The 20,755-nt window shown below is 41.2% G+C and overlaps 2 protein-coding genes across 4 annotated transcripts in view; both read left to right on the forward strand.

Moving 5' to 3' along the window:
- creg2 (cellular repressor of E1A-stimulated genes 2) overlaps nt 1–8,690 on the forward strand; it is a 44,923-nt gene extending 36,233 nt beyond the window's left edge. The window contains exons 3-5 of one of the 2 annotated variants that reach the window (XM_048597980.1): nt 4,101–4,214; nt 5,655–5,817; nt 7,494–7,604. In XM_048597980.1, coding sequence (XP_048453937.1) covers nt 4,101–4,214; nt 5,655–5,781 — 241 coding nt within the window. In that variant the 3' untranslated portion in view covers nt 5,782–5,817; nt 7,494–7,604. Of the gene's footprint in view, nt 1–4,100; nt 4,215–5,654; nt 5,818–7,493 lie in introns of both variants that reach the window. The other variant, XM_048597979.1, reaches the window with a different exon arrangement.
- Nucleotides 8,691–18,519: 9,829 nt separating this feature from the next.
- The window catches only part of LOC109928299 (E3 ubiquitin-protein ligase RNF149), a 40,963-nt gene continuing 38,727 nt past the window's right edge, over nt 18,520–20,755 (forward strand). Inside the window, exons 1-2 of one of the 2 annotated variants that reach the window (XM_048597978.1) lie at nt 18,520–18,548; nt 19,873–20,654. In XM_048597978.1, the coding sequence (XP_048453935.1) occupies nt 20,497–20,654 (158 nt within the window). In that variant the 5' untranslated portion in view covers nt 18,520–18,548; nt 19,873–20,496. Of the gene's footprint in view, nt 18,549–19,656; nt 20,655–20,755 lie in introns of those variants that run through there. The other variant, XM_048597977.1, reaches the window with a different exon arrangement.

Here is a 20,755-nt window from a genome sequence, read left to right on the forward strand (position 1 = left end):
TGCCACACACCTCTGGAATAAGTGGGACTTGAACCTGGGCTGCCTGGCTCAGGGGTACGGACACAGGGCTTTTGTGGCACAAAAGCCCTTACTCTGATTGTGCTGGCCCAGTCAGCTCCTGACCTTTTAACAATATTGTTCAAACATGGACAAAACAGCTAAACTCGAGGGAAAGTGAGGGTGATTGCACTTGTCATCAAAACCACATTTGACTGAGTGTGGCATCAGTGAACCCTGGCAAAGCTGAGTAAGTGGGAAACAGGGGGAAAACTCTTTGCTGATTGGAGTTAAACCTAGCACAAAGGGTTTTGGCTGTGGTTGTTGGAGGCTATTATCTCATCTCCAGGTCATCTCTGCAGGAGTTCCTCATGGTGGTGTCCTAGGTCCAAGCAACTTCAACTCCTTCATCAATGACCTACCCTCCGTCATTAGGTTAATAGTGGAGATGTTCACTAACAATTGCTCAATGTTCAGCACCATTCAGGACTCCTCAGATTATGAAGCAGTCCTTGTCCAAATGCAGCAAGATCTGGACAACATCCAAGCTTTGGATGATAAGCAGCATGTTACATTCCCACCAACAAGTGACGGGCATCAACCATGTCCAACAAGAAAGAATCCAACCATCACCTCTTGACATTCAATGGATTCACCATCACTGAATTCCCCACTATAAACATCTTGGAGGTTACCATTGACCAGAAACTGGTCTCGACCAGCCATATAAATAATGTTTTACAACAGCCATTCAGCAACTTGGATTTCTATGGTCAATAATTCACCTTCTGACTCCCCAAAGTCTGTCTGGCTTCTTCAAGTCACAAGTCAGGAATGTGATGGAATACTCCCCACGTGCCTGGGTGAGTGCAGCTCAAACATCACTTGACACCATATAGGACAGAGCTGCCTGCTTGATTGGCACCACATCCAACATCTTCAGCATTCATTACCTCCGCCAGCAGTGTGTTCCATCTACAAAATGCATTGCAACAATTCACCAAAGCTCCTTAGACAGCATATTCCAAACCCATGACCTTTATCAGCTATAAGGACGAGGGCAGCAAATACATGGGAAGACGAACATCTACAGGTTGCCCTTCAAGCCACATACCATCCTAATGTGGACTGGTACTACCGCTCTTTCACTGCCAAAATGTTGGAGCTTCCTAACAACATTGTGGGTTTACCTACACCAAATAGACTACAGCAGTTCAAGAGGCAACTTGCCACCACCTTCTTAAGGGCAATTAGAGATGAGTAGTGAATACCTACCACTTGAACCAAGCTTTTGGTCACTTGCCGTTTCTGTTTCCGTCAAATTGTGTTTGCTAAGACACATAGGAAGTGGCTTAGGATGTTTTACTCCTTTAAAGGCACGATAGAAATGCAATTTGTTATTAATGCATCATTAACAACAGTCTGCATTAAGTATCTTTGGCACATGAAATCACCCAAAGCCACTCAAAAGAAAAATGAGGAAGTGACAAAACCACATGGTTTTAAGGAGACACAGGACGTTGCCCTGGATGAAATTTCTCAGTTATGGGGAGAGACTGGATACATTGGATTTGTTTTCTTAGAGCAGAGGAGGCTTAGGGCTAATGCATGCTTTACCAACCCACCATTCTGTGCCATTTTACTCACCATGTCCCCTCACCCAGTATCTGGCATTTGCAGACCTCAGGAATCACATGAAAATGAAATAAGATAAAGTTCTGATTATCCATTACAGATTCACTAAGAATTTTTTTAAAAACTCATTAGAACCCAATATATTTAAATCCCTTTAAGTACTTCAGCCCTCACATGAGCAAACATTTGTATTCATAGCCCCACATCAAAGACAGCTAATCCCTTAATAGCTTCTTTAAAGAGTTAATTGACAACTTGACAGTTTTACAGACTTTATCTGCCTACTACAGATGTTCATATGTGCTCTCCAAAATTGTAAGTCAAAAATGGTGGCAAATAGACCTCCCTCTAGCAGAATGAAACATGATTGAATTGAGCACTGAATTCAAATGAGGATCTGTTGGAAATGGGGGCCTGACCTCTGGATCTGGTGCCATTTTGGAGAAAGCTCGCTGTTTCCACTATTCTTTGAAAATCTGGTCCAAGGAGAGACAGGGCCACATAGGAAGTTAAGAACAATTAAGGTGTGGGACTGAGCAAAGTAAATAATATGTAGGTGGCATGTGGAACAGAAGAAACTAAAAGGATTTGCACAATTTATGGAGGATGAGAAATCTTCAAGGAAACTATTGAATTTGTATGTGACAAAGGCAAGTCTGAATGTTTCGGTGGAAATTAGATTGAGGTAGGGTTGGAGGCCAACAGTGTTCTGAAGTTGCAAGTATATGGTCTGTATGATACAGAGAACAGAGATGTATGTTTGTAGCTCAGATTTAAACAGAACAGTAAGGTTGTAGATAATCAGGAAGAACCTGACGGGGGTTTCGAGTCATTCGTGAGGAAGCTTTGAGTTTGGGGCCAAAGATGATGGTTTTATTGTTTAGCTGGAGGAACTTGAGACTTGCCCAAGATAGTATGTTGATAAACAGTTTGACTGAACAGAAAGGCACGGTCATTCATGTACATGTGGAAACTAATGGCATATCTTTAGATGTTTTTTTGTCAAGTGTCAGCATTTCTGAAAATAAGTGGACATAACAACAGAGAATAGGAAGAAAGGACATTTCGGGAGATGCTGTGGTTAAAATTGTGTATGTAAATGTGGAATCCCACGTGAGTTGATCATGGGTGACTTTGGAGAAAGGCATTATGTTTAACCAAGTTGAAGTGTGCATATAGATGGATGACAGTGTTTGGATCCTAACCCATGGCTCCAGCAAAAGAAAGCATCATCTGTGACTTTGTCTTGGGTCAGTCTAGTGCTTTGGGAGAGCAGAAGTTGAATTGGAGAAACTGAACCAGAGATTGCTGGAAAGGTCAGTGGGAACACATGTTCAAAGTGCTCAGAGTCAAGGAAAGTTGGAAATGAAAGATCAGTTAATGCTAACATTAGGTTTTAGGATGATTTTTTGAACAATGTTTGAAAGGGAATGAAACAGTGCATGAGGAGAGGGAATAGGTACAAAACTAGAAAGTCTGACTGGGCAGAGATTAAGTGAAAATGTGGTCAAGGAAGTAGGAGACGTCACATCAATTAAATATTATTAGAGTGACATGGGAATGAGAGAATAGATTCTGGGCTGGGGTGTGGTAAGACCAGAGTAAATTTTTTTTCTTTATTCATTTACGGGATAAGGGTGTCGCTGGCTAGGCAGTATTTATAGGCCAACCCTAATTGCCCAGAGGGCAGTTCAGAGTCAACCACATTGCTGCGGCTCTGGAGTCACATGTAGGCCAGTCCAGGTAAATATGGCCGTTTCCTTCCCTAAAGGACATTAGCGAACCAGATGTGTTTTTCTGACAATCGACAATGGATTCACGGTCATCATTAGATTCTTAATTCCAAATATTTTATTGAATTCAAATTCCACCATCTGCCATGGCAGGATTTGAACCCGGGTCCCCAGAACATTTGTCTCATTATCTGAGATACAGCTCAAGGAAGATAAGGATTATCATGAGCATGAGGAGTTTGAGGACAGTTCCTACGCCATTCCAATGAAGAGTAATACAGGAATTCTGAAGGATACATAGAGTCAGTAGATGTAGAAAACAACAGAAATCAGCAGAGATCATTGAACAAAAAGGGAGTAGAATCTGAAGGAGGATGAGAAGCAGCTAACAGATCAAAACTAGTTGAAAGTAACGAAAAAGAATCACAGTTTGCTGTGTTGTTTATCTTGTTTAATTCTACTGATTGAACAATTTTGTTTTGTAAAACTAAATGACTAAATTATCAGGAGTAGACAATGGGTATAGTTTTGGATTGAGTCTGAAAATGTTGAAGGAAATAATGCTAAAATATCAGTCTATACCAAACTGAGTTTGCCTCGAAGGAAATTTGGGCAGTGGATGAATTGATGCGGGGAGAAAAAGTCAAGTTGGAGGCTTATTATTCTATAATGCAATCAATTTCAAACTGTTTTTCATTTGTTACACATTTACTTTCTGTTTTTATTTGTGTACAGACAAAATGTCATTGATCTTGAAGACTCAAGGTGTGCCAGGCTGACGCTTACTGGTCAAGTGGTGACTGTACCTGCTGATGAAATTGAATTTGCAAGACAAGCTATGTTTTCAAGGTTTGTCTTTTTAAGCATACAGACTACAGTTATCCTGCTTAATAATGACTCTTGTTAGTGATTTGTGCAGGAAGAATATGAGTACCATGACTATACACAGTTAAGGTCATACCATTATCTTTGTTCTGCATGTTGCAGTAGCATTATGTACTACTTCCATTAATAATGGAGGAATGAAATGTGATGTGCTTGAAATTACAGATCTGCGTGCAGTGCTTACATAATTGATTTTGCTTAAGCTAATTTTATGGGCTTGTACAAGTAAATAATGGACCTACTACCGTGGCTTAAAAGAACAAAAAATGATTCAATCTGATTGTTTCTCCCCATTTGTAGAATTTCCGAAGTGAAATAATGGATAATTATCAATTAGACTGATTATTCAGCAAGACTTTGTTGAGTTTTAAAGCTGTGGGTGGAACATTATAGGAACCTGAATGACATTCTGAGAAATGTGGCAGAATTGTGCTAGAAGACCAGCAAGGCCTAATGTCATACAGCACAGAAACAGACCCTTCAGTCCAACTTGTCCATGGCAACCAGGTTTCCAAAACTAATCTAGTCCCATTTCCCTGCATTTGGCCCATATCCCTCTGAACTTTTCCTATTTATGTACCTGTCCAAATGTCTTTTAAATGTTGAATTGTACCCGCCTCTACCACTTGCTCTGGCAGTTCATTCCACACACACACCACACTCTGTGAAAAAGTTGCCCCTTAGGTCCCTTTTAAATCTTTCTCCTCTCACCTAAAACCTATGCCCTCTAGTCTTGGACTCCCCCATCGGAGAGAAAAGACATTGGCTATTCACCTTATCTATGCTTGGCATTATTTTATATGCCTCGACAAGGTCACCCCTCAACCTCCTACGCTCCAGGGGATAAAAGTCCCAGCCTATCCTTACAACTCCAACCCTCCAGTCTTGGCAACATCCTTGTACATCTTTTCTGCACCCTTTCCAGTTTAAGAACATCCTTCCTATAGCAGGGCAACCAGAACTGTACACAGTACTCCAAAATTGGCCTCACCAATGTACAACTGTAACATGATATCCTAACTCCTGTATTCAATGCTGTGACCAATGAAGGCAAGCGTGGCAAATGCCTTCTTCACCACCCTGTCTAGCTGTGACACCACTTTCAAGGAACTATGTACCTGAACCCCCTGGTCTCTCTGTTTGACAACATTCCCTAAGACCCTACCATTGACTGTGTAAATCCTGTTCTAGTTTGCTTTACCAAAACGTAACACCTTGCATTTATCTAAATTAAGTTCCATCTGACACTCCTCGGCCCATTGGCCCAGCTGATCAAGATCCTGTTGTATTCCGATAACCTTCTTCGTCGTCCACCAAACCACCGATTTTGGTGTCATTTGCAAACTTACTAACCATGTCTCTTGTATTCTCATCCAAATCGTTTATATTAATGGCAAACAACAGTGGACCCAGCACCGAACCTCGTGGAACACCGCTGATCACAGGCCTCCAGTCTGAAAAACAACCTTCCCCTGTCTCCTACCATCAAGCCTATCTCTGTCAGAAACCACTTACTGGATCTTTTAACTAGATTCTGTACATCGAGGCAAGATTCTCGTAGGCAGAGGCAAGTTGCCTATTTAGGGGAATTATTATTTGCTAACAAACTTATTAACTGCAGATCTTGCCTTATTAATATGCAGCTTTCTATTGTAAGACCTGCTGCATGCCAACAAGCTGCTAAAAATTTGTAACATGGAAGTCGTGGTGGGTACCTGGCAACTTCAGCTTGCCACTTGCTTCAAAAGGACTCCACGTTGGAGACAATATCTCGAGGCATGCTCTATAGGCAGCAGCCACGCACACACCACATCCACAGACATGGGCATGCGCTGTGTGCTAGCCTCTAGGAACCCTCATGGCCTCTAGGAACCCTCCGATCTCCCTCTAGGTGCAGTGCTGCACCTTGAGGTGTACTTGCAACTGTCATTGTTGTGCTTTGGAAGGACACTTTGCATTCATGGATGTGCATCCAGCTCATAGATTGGACCAGGTTGCATCTCTGAGCTGCTGTCTTGCTTTCTTAGTGCTCACGCACTCACTCAGAGCCTACATGGATGGTCACAGCATATAAGGCCTTACCTTTTCACACCTTGCCCCTCAGCCAGAGGTACCAGGCTCTCAGTGCCACTGATTTGCTGTGTCGTTTAGCTCAGACACAAAGCCAGAAAGTTTATCATGGTTGTCGATGTCTTATCAAGTCAAGGGCGATAACCTTTGGTACACTGACACAAGGGCAGCCTCCAATACCAATCTGGGGACTTGGCTATAGTTGGTTAGCTGCTTGGGGTAGTCAGACAGCTCAAACTGCACTGAACTGGGTGGGAACCCCAGGCTGGCATGGTCTGGGTGTCAGAGCCTCCACTGCTGGTCCTGGGGGAAAAGGAGATTCTGTTTGAGTACCACCCCATCCAGTAGGACCTCCAGGCCCCCACCTGCAAAGCAAGGCACTATGTTACCCTTATCTGCCTTGCCTAGGGCAAATATCAGGAACTGTGCAGGGTAATTCTGGGCTGACAACGCTATTCTGGGTGCACAGCAGCCTTTTACTGATGGCACTGTTCCATTCTGGAATATCCTGCAAATGGCAAGTTATTCTGGGAAGGGTGAGTGGTTGAATGGAGCTAGGATCAGACAAGCATAAAAGAGGCCAGATGGGTTGTTAATGAGGCTAGTTGGGTAAGATTCAGCAAGAAAGCACCCCATGAATCTTGACAAACCTGACACTTAGCCAAAACAAAATTCTACTCTATTTTTCCAAAATTCCTCACCGAGAATTGTCTGGTCTTTAATGCAGGAATAGATTTTTATATTCTGTAGCTCCTAAGACCGAGAACATACATTTCTGAGATCTATAACATCTTGGCTCCATCTGATTCTGCTTCCCCCAACATGACAGCTTAATATCTACTTATGCACTGAACTATTCCTTTATGAATAATGAGCACTGCAGAAATACAAGTAGTTGTGTTGTATTATTGTTAAGTTTTGAATTATAGATTTTCCTACATTTAAATATCAGTTTATAACATGTATTCAGTTCAATGGTTAATCTCATAATTTGCAATTGAAGTCTCAGAGGAAAGCTTTGCCATCAAATGTGCTACGACGATTATAATGTGCCTTGAATATAAGTATAATCAGGAATAAATGCACAATTGCACTTGGCGTGCAGATGTAAAAGAGATGTCATCTATTATGAATATAGTATTTGCTGATTCATTTAACTGTTTGTGTGAACAGGCATCCTGTAATGAAGAAGTGGCCTCCAGACCATAATTGGTTCTTTATGAAAATGAATATTCAACATGTGTGGCTCCAGGACTGGTTTGGAGGGGTTGCTGTCATCCCACTGGAAGATTATTTCAAAGCAAGCCCAATGAACATTGAATAGGTTCTAAAAGAAAATATATTTTTCCAAAAAAAAAGCATTGTTGACAGTTCTGGTGGGTTCATTTTCTTCTGTTCAGGCTGGAAAAGTCTGTTTCTCATAAAGGTATATTGACTAAGTATAGCAGGAACACTTTTTATTATTGATCCTAGGGATGTGTGCATCACGAGCATTTACTGACAATCTCTGTCCTCAAGAAGGTGGTGGTGAGCCTTCTTCTTGAACAACTGCGGTTCATACGTGACAAGTTTTGCTGTAGTGCCCCGAGGCAAGAGGTTCCAGGATTTTGACCCAGTCATGTTGGAAGATGCATTGTGTGATGCAACATGGGCAACTTTGCCTCTTCTCCTTGCCAATATTTTTTGCCTACACATGCCACGCATTACCACATTAGTGCGCTCATGCTCCAGGTAAGAAATGTGAGGTATTCAGCACAGTTAATAGCCCTCAGTGTTGTAATGTTTAATATACATTTTGAGATTGCGCTTTGAAACTACGTTTTTTAAAATAAAGTTCTGCTTTGTTCAGAATTCTTTTTGTCTGCAAGGTTTCAAGTGTTGTTATTCCACCATGAACTTTACCCACTGTAGAATGCAACTTTCAGAAATTACAGACTGTTTGTAACTTGTATTATTCTGAGTTAGTATAGATGTATTGTTTCTAAATCATCTTTTGTAATTGCCAGAATATGAAAAGGTCCATGGCTGGGCATTTGTTTTTAGCAGCAATTTATTCATGTTGGTTGTGATCAAATGTAACTTTGGTAATAAAATGTTGGTAACATAATACTGAGCTACATGATCAAAGCATGCCTGTTGCTCGTGATACAAAAGATGTGTTCAGCTGTACTTCAGCTGTTGCATTGGAGAGTTTGTGTAATGTGTTAATTGTATTAAAATTTGTAATAACGTATGTTTTACATTTACTGGCTAATATTAAAATATCCTAAATTTGTTGTGGATGAATTTGCTAAAACTGTCAAGAGATAAAGATGCACAGTTTGACTTTCATGAACATGTGATAGACAAATAAAGGCATCTTAAGATCTGCCTGGAGTATTTATCAATTGAAAGGGATTCCACTTCCATAAATTATAACTTGGTATGTGAGTACCAGAAGGTTTCATGCATGCCTATACAAGATATCCTGAACGCTGCCAGGGGCAATGCAAGTGCTTATATTTCCATATGCAGTTTTCATATCTCTAATATGAAAACATAATAGGAGCTGGGGTCGGTCATTTGGCCCCTTGAGTCTCCTTCCCCAGTCCATAAGATAATGGCTGATCTCGTTGTGACATTGACTGCACTTTCGTGTCTGAGCCACCATAATCCTTGATTTTCTTACCTATCAAAATCTGTTAAATTGAGCCTTGAGTAAAAGAGTACAGTGCACACAATCTTAGTCAGGATGCCATGTAGTTGCAAAGATACCTCCACGGCTGTCCCAGCTCCAGCGCCTGATTCTAGTCAGTTGTAATATACCCTTCACCAAGTGACAACTTAGCTATCTCCCTTGGAGTGCTCTGTGGCCTAAGGAGGAAAAAACTACCGCTCCCCACCACCCCCCACCACTACCACTCTCCCACTCACCCTTTGAGGGCAGCTCAAAATGAACATGCCTACTCATGTTTCTTTAAGCTTCAGCTTCTGTCCATTGCCTGCTTCTGGTCAAATTACCCTCACTGCCCACAGACTACCCAAGTGGACTCAGGACCCACATTTTGTCCTGACATCAGTCCACATTGTGTGTCAATAAGATCCCAGCCCAGGAATCGAGGAAATAACTGTCTCTCCATCACCAAAAAGCAAACACCTTGAGAATTTCCCATGGCCACCTCCCTTGCAGCTGATAATGAGGACTACATGAATTTTCCATCTGTCCCTGGAGTTGTGTGTTCTCACGAGTATGGTTAGAAAGCAGAGAATGAGAAATGGATTGTGTGCAGGGAATGGAATGACTGTGGGACTGACTGTAAAACGTTGGCATGAGATGGTATGAAAGGCTGTATGTCAGTATTGGCTGTTCAGTTGTAGATGTAAGGAAATGGTTAACCACAAAGTCCTCCTCAGTGTCACTTGTTTAGTTGACTGGGACTTTTCTTAACTGGTTCCAATCTCATAATTCTTATTCCATTCTTGATTCCTAACCAGAATATCACTTGTAATAGTTTCTCTTTGTGAGCCTGCATTATTATCTTTGGTGCTGCAAAGTTCTGAATTCAAAGTTCTGAAAAAGGGTCACTGGACCTGAAACATTAACTCTCCACAGATGCTGCCAGACCTGCTGAGTTTCTCCAGCAATTTCTATTTTTTGTGACTAGTTTTCACATGTAACACCTGGCTCTATCTCAAAACTACTTACCTCAACTCCTTCACTTAATCCACCTTCTAAATTGTCACTTTCTTTATCTGACACACAGTATTGGATGAGCAGAAATGTTCTCCAGTTAAATACTGGGAGGTCTGAAGCTGGCTGAGATATTCCAATGCCCAGATAGACATTACGGTAGTGTGGACTGGAGTTGTGCATCGGAACCATGCATAGATTCAGACATCGCTGATTCCGAGAAAATTGCCCAGGAATTGAAAGTTCCAATTAACAACTCCCCTGCATTTGGATCACTGAAAAATTCCCTCAGAGAATTCAGAGGGTTCCAACTCACTAAAGCATAATTCTTATCTAGGAAATATTAGATGATTAAAAACCTCCTGTGTACTATTAAACTTAACCCCTGACTTTTCACTGACTCTCCATCTATTCCCCCACCCCTGCCAAAACTACATCCCTCCCAATTCCTGACTTCACAGACACCCAACACATCCTCCAAAACCAGCATTTCTCCATCTCAACACCTCTCTCTGACTGCCAGACCAACCCACCTTCCCCACATCCAATCTCATGATCTGACAGACCTGCCCCCTCAAACCTTTGATCCAAAACCCCTCAAACCTCCAGATTACTTCTCCTCCAACCTGACCCAACAGTCCCACCCTACCAGATCCCACAGCCCCTGCCTCCACGCAACTTGATCCCACATTCACTTTCAACCCCAGTTCTCCCCACCCACTGTTGAAGGACCCAACAACATCTGTGACCCAATGGTATTCACTCCCTTTTGGACCAGTCACCACCCCCTTCTCCCCACCTTCCCCATTTATCCCAGCACCTCCGCTCCCAGCCTGACCCTTGACCCACTCTAAGCACTCCAATTACAAGGCACCTGGCAGCATACCCTCTCACCCTCCTGACAACCTACCAACCTCACCCACCTGCCACTCTACCCCTTTCTCAGTCCCAATCAACTCCCTTACTTTTCAAACTTCACTGTAACTGGACATTAGAATTGGGAACAGTTACTGCTGCAAAATGAGGCCTGGTTTCAGCAAAGATTCTTTCCTCCATTGATTCCAATATTCCCTTAACAGTTCTTTGCTGTTTCATAACGGAAGGCTGCTGGCCAGGAATCCCCAGCACAGTACTGAGCTAAAGTTATTTTTTAGTTGGATCAGGGTTGAAAATGGAGTTTCTGATCAGATTTTCTGGACCATTCCTACTATAAAAACCATTCCCTACCTAGCCACTCCTTCCCTCAACCCGAGGCTAAACCAGACTGTTCACAAACCTGTCTTCACCCAAGATGAGCTTTTGATCACATGTTTGCACATGACTGAAACAGCCCATTTCTATTTCTGTAGCAGTGCAGTTCTGCTGCCAAAATCCTCATCATATATATTCAGGTTTGAGGGACAACACTCCTATTGCTCGCTTTTAGCGTTTACTCACCAGAATTCATCCTCAGAAAACGGGAACTGCCAATATTATCCAATTGTTGCTTTAATAAGCATGATTCCACTGAATAACTGTGCTGGAGTCAAATTACAAGGACAGTCAAAGAACATTCCTGTGACAGAAACACCCAGCTGTACCCTGTCTCAATAGAAACAAATACTTCAATATGAAAGTTTTATCTGTATATCCTTGGATCACTGATAGTGAGAATTCAGCTGAATTATACTTAAGTGCGTCTGCAAAACCAGAAGATACTTCAAGGGACCATAATGTACATAATTAAATGTTTGAATTGGTCTTGAACACCCTGCGTATAATAAAAATGATTATCCTTATCTGTTGTAACTTCATGGTTAGGTAAAAGTTAAAATACTTATTTCCCAACAGTCATTGCTTCATGATAAAGATATTAGCCTTGAAGAACAAATTTGAATTTATTAGTCTACATGAAAAGCAGAAAAAGGACCGTAAAATGTCAATCTCAATTAAATAGTAAAAAAGAGTCCTGACACATATGAACCAAGAACAATCCAGCAGTTTCTATGTTGAAAACAAGTAACCAATTAAAGCAGTTTCAGAGATCGTAGGAACTGCAGATGCTGGAGAATCTGAGATAACAAGGTGTAGAGCTGGATGAACACAGCAGGCCAAGCAGCATCAGAGGAGCAGGAAGGCTGACGTTTCGGGCCTAGATTTTCTGAAGAAGGGTCTAGGCCCGAAACGTCAGCCTTCCTGCTCCTATGATGCTGCTTGGCCTGCTGTGTTCATCCAGCTCTACACCTTGTTATCTCAACCAATTAAAGCAATACTTTTTTATTTGATTAGTTAATTAGCTCTCTATCCACAATACCTGCATAAAATCACTGAACTGTTTATTAATGCCACAATTAATTCAAATTAAGAAGAATTAATTTATCTCCTACAGTATAGAAATTGAAACTATTGTCGCATTCACTGAGGCACAAGTGGCTTCAAGATATTACATTATTATATGTTTTGTAAGAATATGAAATCAGGAATCCCACAAGTATGAATTAGTTGTAACAGTCTTGATTGGCTATTATTAATGTGATCTATTCGTGCTGGGAGTTGAATTTGAAATATGTTCTGGAATATGTTACATGGTGCAGAGTATGGGCTACCCATAATTAATGTTGTGTTTCCCATGTGCACACCTGTAGTATGTGACATTGTCCTTAATCTCCATCTTTTACTGCCTCACTAATCTACTAACCAGGGGTCAATAGTTTGCCTTCAATGAGAAGTAACTTTAGATAATTGTCTCTTACGTAGAATATATTGTATGATTATTGGAAGTCCATAACAAGCATATTCATGGGCATCTCCACCATACTACTTTAGTTACTCATTCAAAAATATGACCTTTACAAATCAATACTGGCTAACTGTAATTAGTTCAAATTTCTCTAAATGTTTAGTCACCTGGTCTTTAAATATAGATTAATTAGGTTTTAATATTAACAATTAAAATAAATATATAATTTATCAAGTTAGATTATAATTTCCCAGTTTCCCATTCTCACTCTCTTAGATAATAGTTACTAAAATAATCAAGGCTCATATTACTATGATGCCAATGGGGGAACTGCAAATCAAAAGCAAACAAATTTACCAAATGAGACCCAAGTGAAATTACCAACAGATTTCACTTTTGTAATTTTTATATCAGCGCAAATCAGAAGCAATATAAAGTTAATGGGCAAGTTGATACAAACTACAAATTACTCTTGGAATGATAGCTATTACATGGTACCATGTGCAACATCCCAGTCTTCCCAGTATATTGAATCTCTTACTTTTCATACTCAATGGATTTGGTCCTCAAGAAGTTTGCAAGAGGAGTAATACTCCTTCCACGTTTCCCAGATATAGTCATCCCCCATGTAGTACATTCCTTAGTCAGGTTTGTAACTGTCTGGATGGCAGAAATTCCCCACTGAGAGCTTTAGCTGACTCCTGCAAAAGATTTTCTGAAATGGTCTGGTTGCCTCTGGCAGAACTGAAGAATAGCGGTGGAATTGTCCAATCTCAACTATCACTCTGTCTTTAGCTTTCTGTTCCATTTAACTCTATTTTTTACACTTAGAGACACAAAAATGTGTCCTGTTTGCTCTCCCATTTTGTAACTTCTTTTGTGCCTGCCAGATACAAGGCTTACTTCTGAAATTCTTTTCTGTTTATACTGCTTCCAGATCAAGGACCATTAGGTCACATAAACCAGTGGTTATTATTGAAAAGAAGTTACAATTGATCCATTTACAATTGATACAAACTTGTAAAATTCCTATTTAAACATACTTCAATGTACCTACAAATACTGCAGATATTTTAAGTAAGTTATAAATATTTCTTATTATACTGCTTCCACGTTAAAGTTTATCACAATATGGCTAACACTTTTAAGAAAGAAATTGTCATGCTATTCCTTATTCCAGTGACCCGGTGCCTGAAATCATAGAATCCCTACAGTGTGGAAACAGGCCAATCAGCCCAACATGTCCATACCAGCCCTCCGGAAAGCATCCCACCCAGACCCATCCCCATACCCTTTCCCTGTAACCCTGCGTTTCCCATGTCTAATCCACCTAATTTACACAGCTCTGGACATTACAGGCAATTTAGCATGGCAAATCCACCTAACCTGCACATCTTTGAACTGTGGGAGGAAACCGGAGCACCTGGAGGAAACGCACGCAGAGACAGGGAGAATGTGCAAACTCCACACGGATATCTGCCCGAGGGTGAAATTGTACCCAGATCCCTGGCGCTGTGAGGCAGCAGTGCTAACCACTGAGCCATTGTGCCGCCCAGCACTTGCAATTTGTGCTAAGGGCTCTGCATTGTTTGACTCTTATATTATGGAATCTGGCCAGTTCACACCTGCAAAGAACAATTGAGCATTGTGAATCTAATTCTTTCTACATATTAGCTGTTTGTTACTGATGCTTTTAATAATTCGAAATGAATGAATGAATTTGAGCTGTTAATTTGACACTTATCCAGCAAATCCAAACCCACAGCATGAAGTCTACCTTCCTTATGGAGAAAAATTGAAAAGTTGTAAATAAAATGGGAGGGGTAGTTAAAAGACAAGCACAAAGAAATCGAGATCAAACTTGTGAACAGCATGGAAATGCTCACTAAAGGAGAAAGCATCTGCATTTGATATCCATAATATAGCAATTTTGTCATTAGTGGTGCTTTTGTGAAAATCTATTTATTCACATGTTTTAGAGTAGAACTATTGTATTTAAAAGTCAGCGTTTTAAATGTAGAGAAATGGGAGCATCTGATTGAGGAACTGATCGAGGAACTGATAAGCAATTCAGAAATACAGTAACTGCAATTCAAACAAACTTGAATCTAACTACAGTTAAAGATTACATGTGTTTATCTTCAAGGTCAGAGCTAGAGGTATAAACAGTGAACAATGGAAGGTTGTTTCAGAGATAGCAGGAACTGGAGAATCTGAGATAACAAGGTGTAGAGCTGGATGAACACAGCAGGCCAAGCAGCATCAGAGGTTGTTTGCTGACAGCAGCAAGCAGGTCAATCTGGGGACAGAGACAGTTGTAACTTTGTTTTAGCCTAGCCTGAATCACTGGAATGAAAGAGCCAACTAGAGTGACAGTAAGTTAGGTCCACCTTTCAAGCAGACATACAAATGGACAAGGACCAAGGGTAGACCATTCACCATCTCAAACCAGCTCCACCAATAAATAAAATCATAACTGAGCTAATAGTAACCTCAGATCCACATTTCTGCAGACCCTTTCAACCCTTGGTTAACAAGAATCGAACTATCTCTGTCTTAAAAATATTTAAGAGCTCTGCATCCACAATCATTTTAGGAAGAGTTTCACAGCCCTCTGAGATAAAATAATTCGCCTAATCTCTGTTTCCAATAGGTGATCCCTGATTTGTTCTAGCTTCCACCATAAGAAAAAATATTCTCTCCATATCTACCCTGTCAGGATCTGATATGTTTCAATTTAGTGACCTCTTACTCTTTTAAACTCCCCTCGCAATAAATGATAATATCCTATTAGCTTTCCTGATTTTTGGTGCTTGCTATAATTGCATACTAACCTTTTATGACTCATGCCCTAGGACACCCAGATCCTTCTAGAAGTCAGAAATCTGCACGCTCTCATCATTTATACAATATGATTAATTTTTATCCCTGTTAAAATAGTCAATTTCACATTTTCCCACATAATACTCCACTTGTCACATCTTTACCTATCATCACTTAACCTATCTATATATATCCATAGCCTCTTATGTGCTCTTCGCACCTTACTTTCCAAGCTATCTTTGTGTCATCAGAAAATTTAACAATTATAATTTGTGTTTTTTCATCCAAGTCAATTATATAAATTGTAAACGGTTGAGGCCCCAGCACTGATCCCTTTGACACACCATTTGTTACATCTTCCAAACTGAAAAAGACCCATTTATACCTACAGTCTGCTTTCTGCTAGGTGCCAATCTTGTATCCATATCAATTTGTAAAATACTAGCCGAATCATTCGTGCGTGGATTGCAAGTGAGGCTCTATCTTTATTGATTTTGTGAAGAAAATGTAGCTGGAGAATTTGCCCTATCTTGTGGCTAGCAGAAGAAACCCTACAGTGATTCTCACAGAGCCTTGAGGTGGAAAACAAATTAGCAGGTTACTTAATATAATAATGCAGGAAGTAAAAATAATGTGAAAGAATGTCGGCAAGTGCGAAAGAGTTGCTGTTGTGAGAAGCAGCAAGAGGGAAAACAGAGGTGGACTGTGGAGATCACAGATAAGGGAAAAGGTCATTTGACATTGCTACCATGGGAAGTGAATATCAGAGCAGCATTGGTAAGAAATTAATGAAAACGGTTCAGCTCTTTGTGAGAGGATTGAGAAGAGAGAGAAAAAGAACATCCAAGAAGCTGGGAGTCTTCCTTTGATTAAGAAAAATATTTGCATTCAATAACTTCTGCCTCAATTATTTGAGCACATCTCATGCACCAACATTTTCCAATTTGCCTGTAATGAAACAAGGCTGTAAGACAGTACTTTTTGTAAGATTCAAAACTAATCATTTTGTTATTGGCAGTAGGAAAAAAACTATGAAAGTTTCTCATCCAAAATCAGTCTTGCTCATTCGTTAAGCCATTAGGGTAGCTAGGAATGAGTAATAAATAATATAAACATACATATAAACATACAAATTAGGAGCAGATATAGACTAATCAGCACTTCAAACCTAGTCTGCCATTAAATAAGATAACAGTTGAGCTTTTTGTATTCCAAATTCCGCATTCCCATCTATCTTGAAAACCTTTGATTTCCCTGCCCAACAAGAATCTATCTGTACCTTAAAAATATTCAATGATTCCTGCCTCCACTGCCTTCTGAGACAGAAAGTTCCAAGGTCACACAACGCTTTGAGGGAGGCAATTGTGATCAAGTGACCACGGGCCCAAAATTGGACATTCTAAATTGATCAACAGTGCAGAAATCAGGCCTGACAGAAAATCGGCCAAACTAAATTTGATAGCAGCCAGTAGCTATCTGCTACAGAGATCAGTGGAAACCAAGGTCAAAGAGATCTCAAAGGTTTGAGGGGATCCAGTTACAACCTGCCTGAAGGTTGTGCATTGGAGAAGGGTTGATCAGATGTTCAATTATCTTGACTGCCTGAGGACATGCCCTTTACACCACCTGGCACAGGAAAGGTGATGGTGCAAACTGATTGAATGATTTGAACCCAGCTTATGAACCCACGACCAAAGGGGGGCAAAAACACACACTCAGGAGCCACACCCTCAGTGACGATGCAGCCAAGACTTTCAGGGAAGAGTCAAAGCAAAACTCATGGCAGAAGACCATGCGGCAACCAAACAAGACCCAGGAGAAGATCGACCCTGACCTGCATGACCCATCGTCATGGAAGAGAGCTAATGCTATGTCGGAAAGGAAGGAGATTTCAATGTCCCAGCTCAAACACGTGGATTATTGTGAGTAATATCTTTTCTCAAATGGATAGAGCTAGATAGAGAGTAAATATTGTGGGAATTTGGGAAATGCTCTTATTGTGTTTTAATAAGGGAAATTTTGTTAATTAAATCGAGTTGAATGCAAACAGAACTCTGTGTCCATTTGTCTGCCTCAATGACGAGCACTTGTAAAGTGCTTTTAATACATAAACTGGTCAAAGTGACTGAAGCACGGAGAACTCAATTTCCTCACATGTCTGTATTAAACGGACCAACCCTAATTTTAAAAGTTTCCCCTGGTTCTGGCTTCACCTACTAAAGTAAATATTCTTTCCATGTTTTCCTTGTAAAGACAAATAATGCCTTACCAGTAAAATCCACATCCCAAGAATGGATTTAAGGGATAATACAGATTAATTCTGTATGTCATGGGCCTCTGGAATCTGAATTTCTGGAAAAAGAAGTCTAATTTGGATCAGATTCCCATTGAACTAATCTTGTTGAAATTATTTGTGCTTTGTAAAGGAAGTAACAATTTAGGGATTTCCTATAAATGATTTGCCTAAAACAAAAGGAAAGGTAGGTCATTCTATTAAGAGTTAAAGAAAGTAATTGGAAATAGAGAGATGATATATTAATCCAGGCGTTTTAATGTATCCCATTAACTGGAATGTCTCAGCTATCCAGAATCTAATCCAGTGAATGTAATGCATAACTGATTTCTGTCCCAGTAAATTAGGAATACCACATAGTTCATAACTTACCTTGACATGACAATGACAAAACCCTGACAATATACTAAGAGTTGAAGTAGAGGTATCCTGGGGGTGACATCAATTTCATTTCTGTTGAGATTGTTTAGGGCAAAGCAATAATCAATCATATTATTTTAAACTGACCAAGTCTGAAGGGTTTGAAGGAACAGAATATTAATGAACGGTAGTATTCATGGAAATTTTACCATGTTTTCATAGTCAAAGCATGGAACATAAATACAGACAGAACAAAAATGGCGTTTTGTGTCCTCTGTCTTTCCCCTCTTATCACACAAGTCACAGTAGCTGCAGCAAATTGGCCTATCTACATGGAACATTCTGTAACGTGTTGTTTAAGTGGTGAGTGCTGACGACTTTAACTAGAGAAATGTCTTTATAAAGTCTGCTGGGTTCATTTGTGCTAACTGCGTTTTTGAAGTGGAGGTGCTGGTCTTGGACTGGGGTGGACAAGGTCAGAAATCACGCGACATCAGGTTATAGTCCAACAGGTTTATTTGAAAACACGAGCTTTAGGAGCCTCCGTCCTTCTTCAGGTGTCAGAGTTGAAGCTCCGAAAGCTTGTGTTTTCAAATAAACCGTTGGACTATAACCTGGTGTCGCGTGATTTCTGACCTTGTGCTGTTGAATAGTTTTTTTTAGCTTTCTTGTTGTGAACACAAGTTTTTGACATCGTCACACTCAACAGCAAGGTTCACTCCAGTACTGGCAAGAGTGTCAATTGTTTGCACAAGTTGTTTTCAGAGACATAGATTAACTAAATTAGGCTGTTCATTATTCTTTCTTTTAAAGGGGATAATGGTGAAATTCACTCTCATCTGCTGTGCAATGCAGCTGGCTATAGTTTTATTTAAGCTCAGCATAAAATATTTTGCAAACTTCACGGACCAGTATTAGTTATTCCACACTGCAGACACTGGAAATGTGAAATATGCCAGTCTGGTGGCATCAGTGGCAATAAGAGTGAGCAGGTTTGGCAGCATCTGCGCAAAGTATGTTCCAGGTCATCCACGAGTATTTCCACCAATTATTGTTTTTATATTCAGTACTTGCAGCAATTTGTACTAGAGTCACCGATGGGAATCTGTTTCTGAGTAAACGTTCCTTTATTGTATCCCATTTAATGATGGCCTAAATCTACCATGAAGCAGATGATTCAAAAGTTCTCCTATTACCGTGATTTCCTCTCCTGGTGACTCCCTAGTGGTGACAGAAACTAATAAACGGAGCGGGGATTAATTCCTAAAAGTGGGTATATCAACCGATATATTGTCTTGTATGCTCTACAAGTTAATTTGCACATAACCATTCCTAAGGAATCATTTTTATTTTTTCTATATTACTTGTTAAAGAAATATACTTTACAAAAATGCATTTTGGTTTAAGTGTTTATACAAATGTGAAAGATAGTAAGATAAACATCTGAATATGCAGTTAAAATGCCAGGGCATGGTATGCCACGGACCAAATGCGGGTGGATGGTATTAGTGTAGTTTAGTGTTTGTTGGTTGGCATAGACATGGTGGGCCGAAGGGCCCGCCTCTATGCTGTGTGAGCTCGATCGTGACAAAAGTTATATATAGTTCTTCCGACTTTACTCCTCTGTCTCCCGAAAGGGATTAGACCAATATTTTTTTCCGGATGACAGTGCCTTTTCATTGAACAGAATCAAAACCCATGGCATGTTGAGCCGATGAATCACATTTGAGGAACGTAGGAGAGAGAGAAAGAAGACGGAGGTACATTTCCAGGGCGCTGTGGAGGATTTGGTTTCGGGTTAAATTCCGGCAATAAGGAAGAGAGCAGATGCTGCCGCAGCTAGATAGTGTCACATCGCAGGGAGCTGCAGGCTCCTGTTGACGTCAGGCTCTTCAGGTCACAACAACAGGGCAGTGTCGACAGAGAGAGAGTGTGTGAGAAAAGAGAGTAATGGAGGGAGAGAGAGAGAGAGAGGGTAAGTGAGTGAGTAAAAGAGAGAGAGAGGCACTGACTGACCATGGGGGCCGGAGCTGACACTGTTTAAACGGATTGACAGTGAGCCAGGAGCCAGCCCCGGAGGAACAAGGTTTGAAGAGCGGTCCGTCACAGTCGGACGGAGCTGGGAGTGGGATAGAGACAGTGTGGTAGACACAGGATCGGTACAGAGCACGGGGCTGCGCTGTCCGCACACACCGACTGAGAGTGACAGGTCAGGCCGGCCCGAGTGTCCCTCCCCGGGACCAGCATTCACAGAGGGCCCCGACCTCGCATCCTCGCCCGGGAAGCAGCTGCGTAAGTGATCGCGGGGACGATGAGGCTGTGGACCGCGGGCCTGTATCTGCCGCCGTTCCTGCTCTTCTTGCTGCCGGTATCGGGCCGCAGCGCCGAGTGGTACACGGCGTTCGTCAACACCGCCTACGTAGACCCCACCAGGAACATGACCGTGTCCGGGAGCAGCGAGAGCGGCAGGTACGGGGGGGAATGGGGGGAATGGGGGAGCAGGGGTTACGTGGGGGAATGGGGAACGGGGGGGAAAAAGTGGGGGAAGAAGTGGGGACGGGGGGGGGGGA

Source organism: Rhincodon typus, chromosome 6 (assembly GCF_021869965.1).
Source record: "Rhincodon typus isolate 14 chromosome 6, sRhiTyp1.1, whole genome shotgun sequence".
Lineage (NCBI taxonomy): Eukaryota > Metazoa > Chordata > Chondrichthyes > Orectolobiformes > Rhincodontidae > Rhincodon > Rhincodon typus.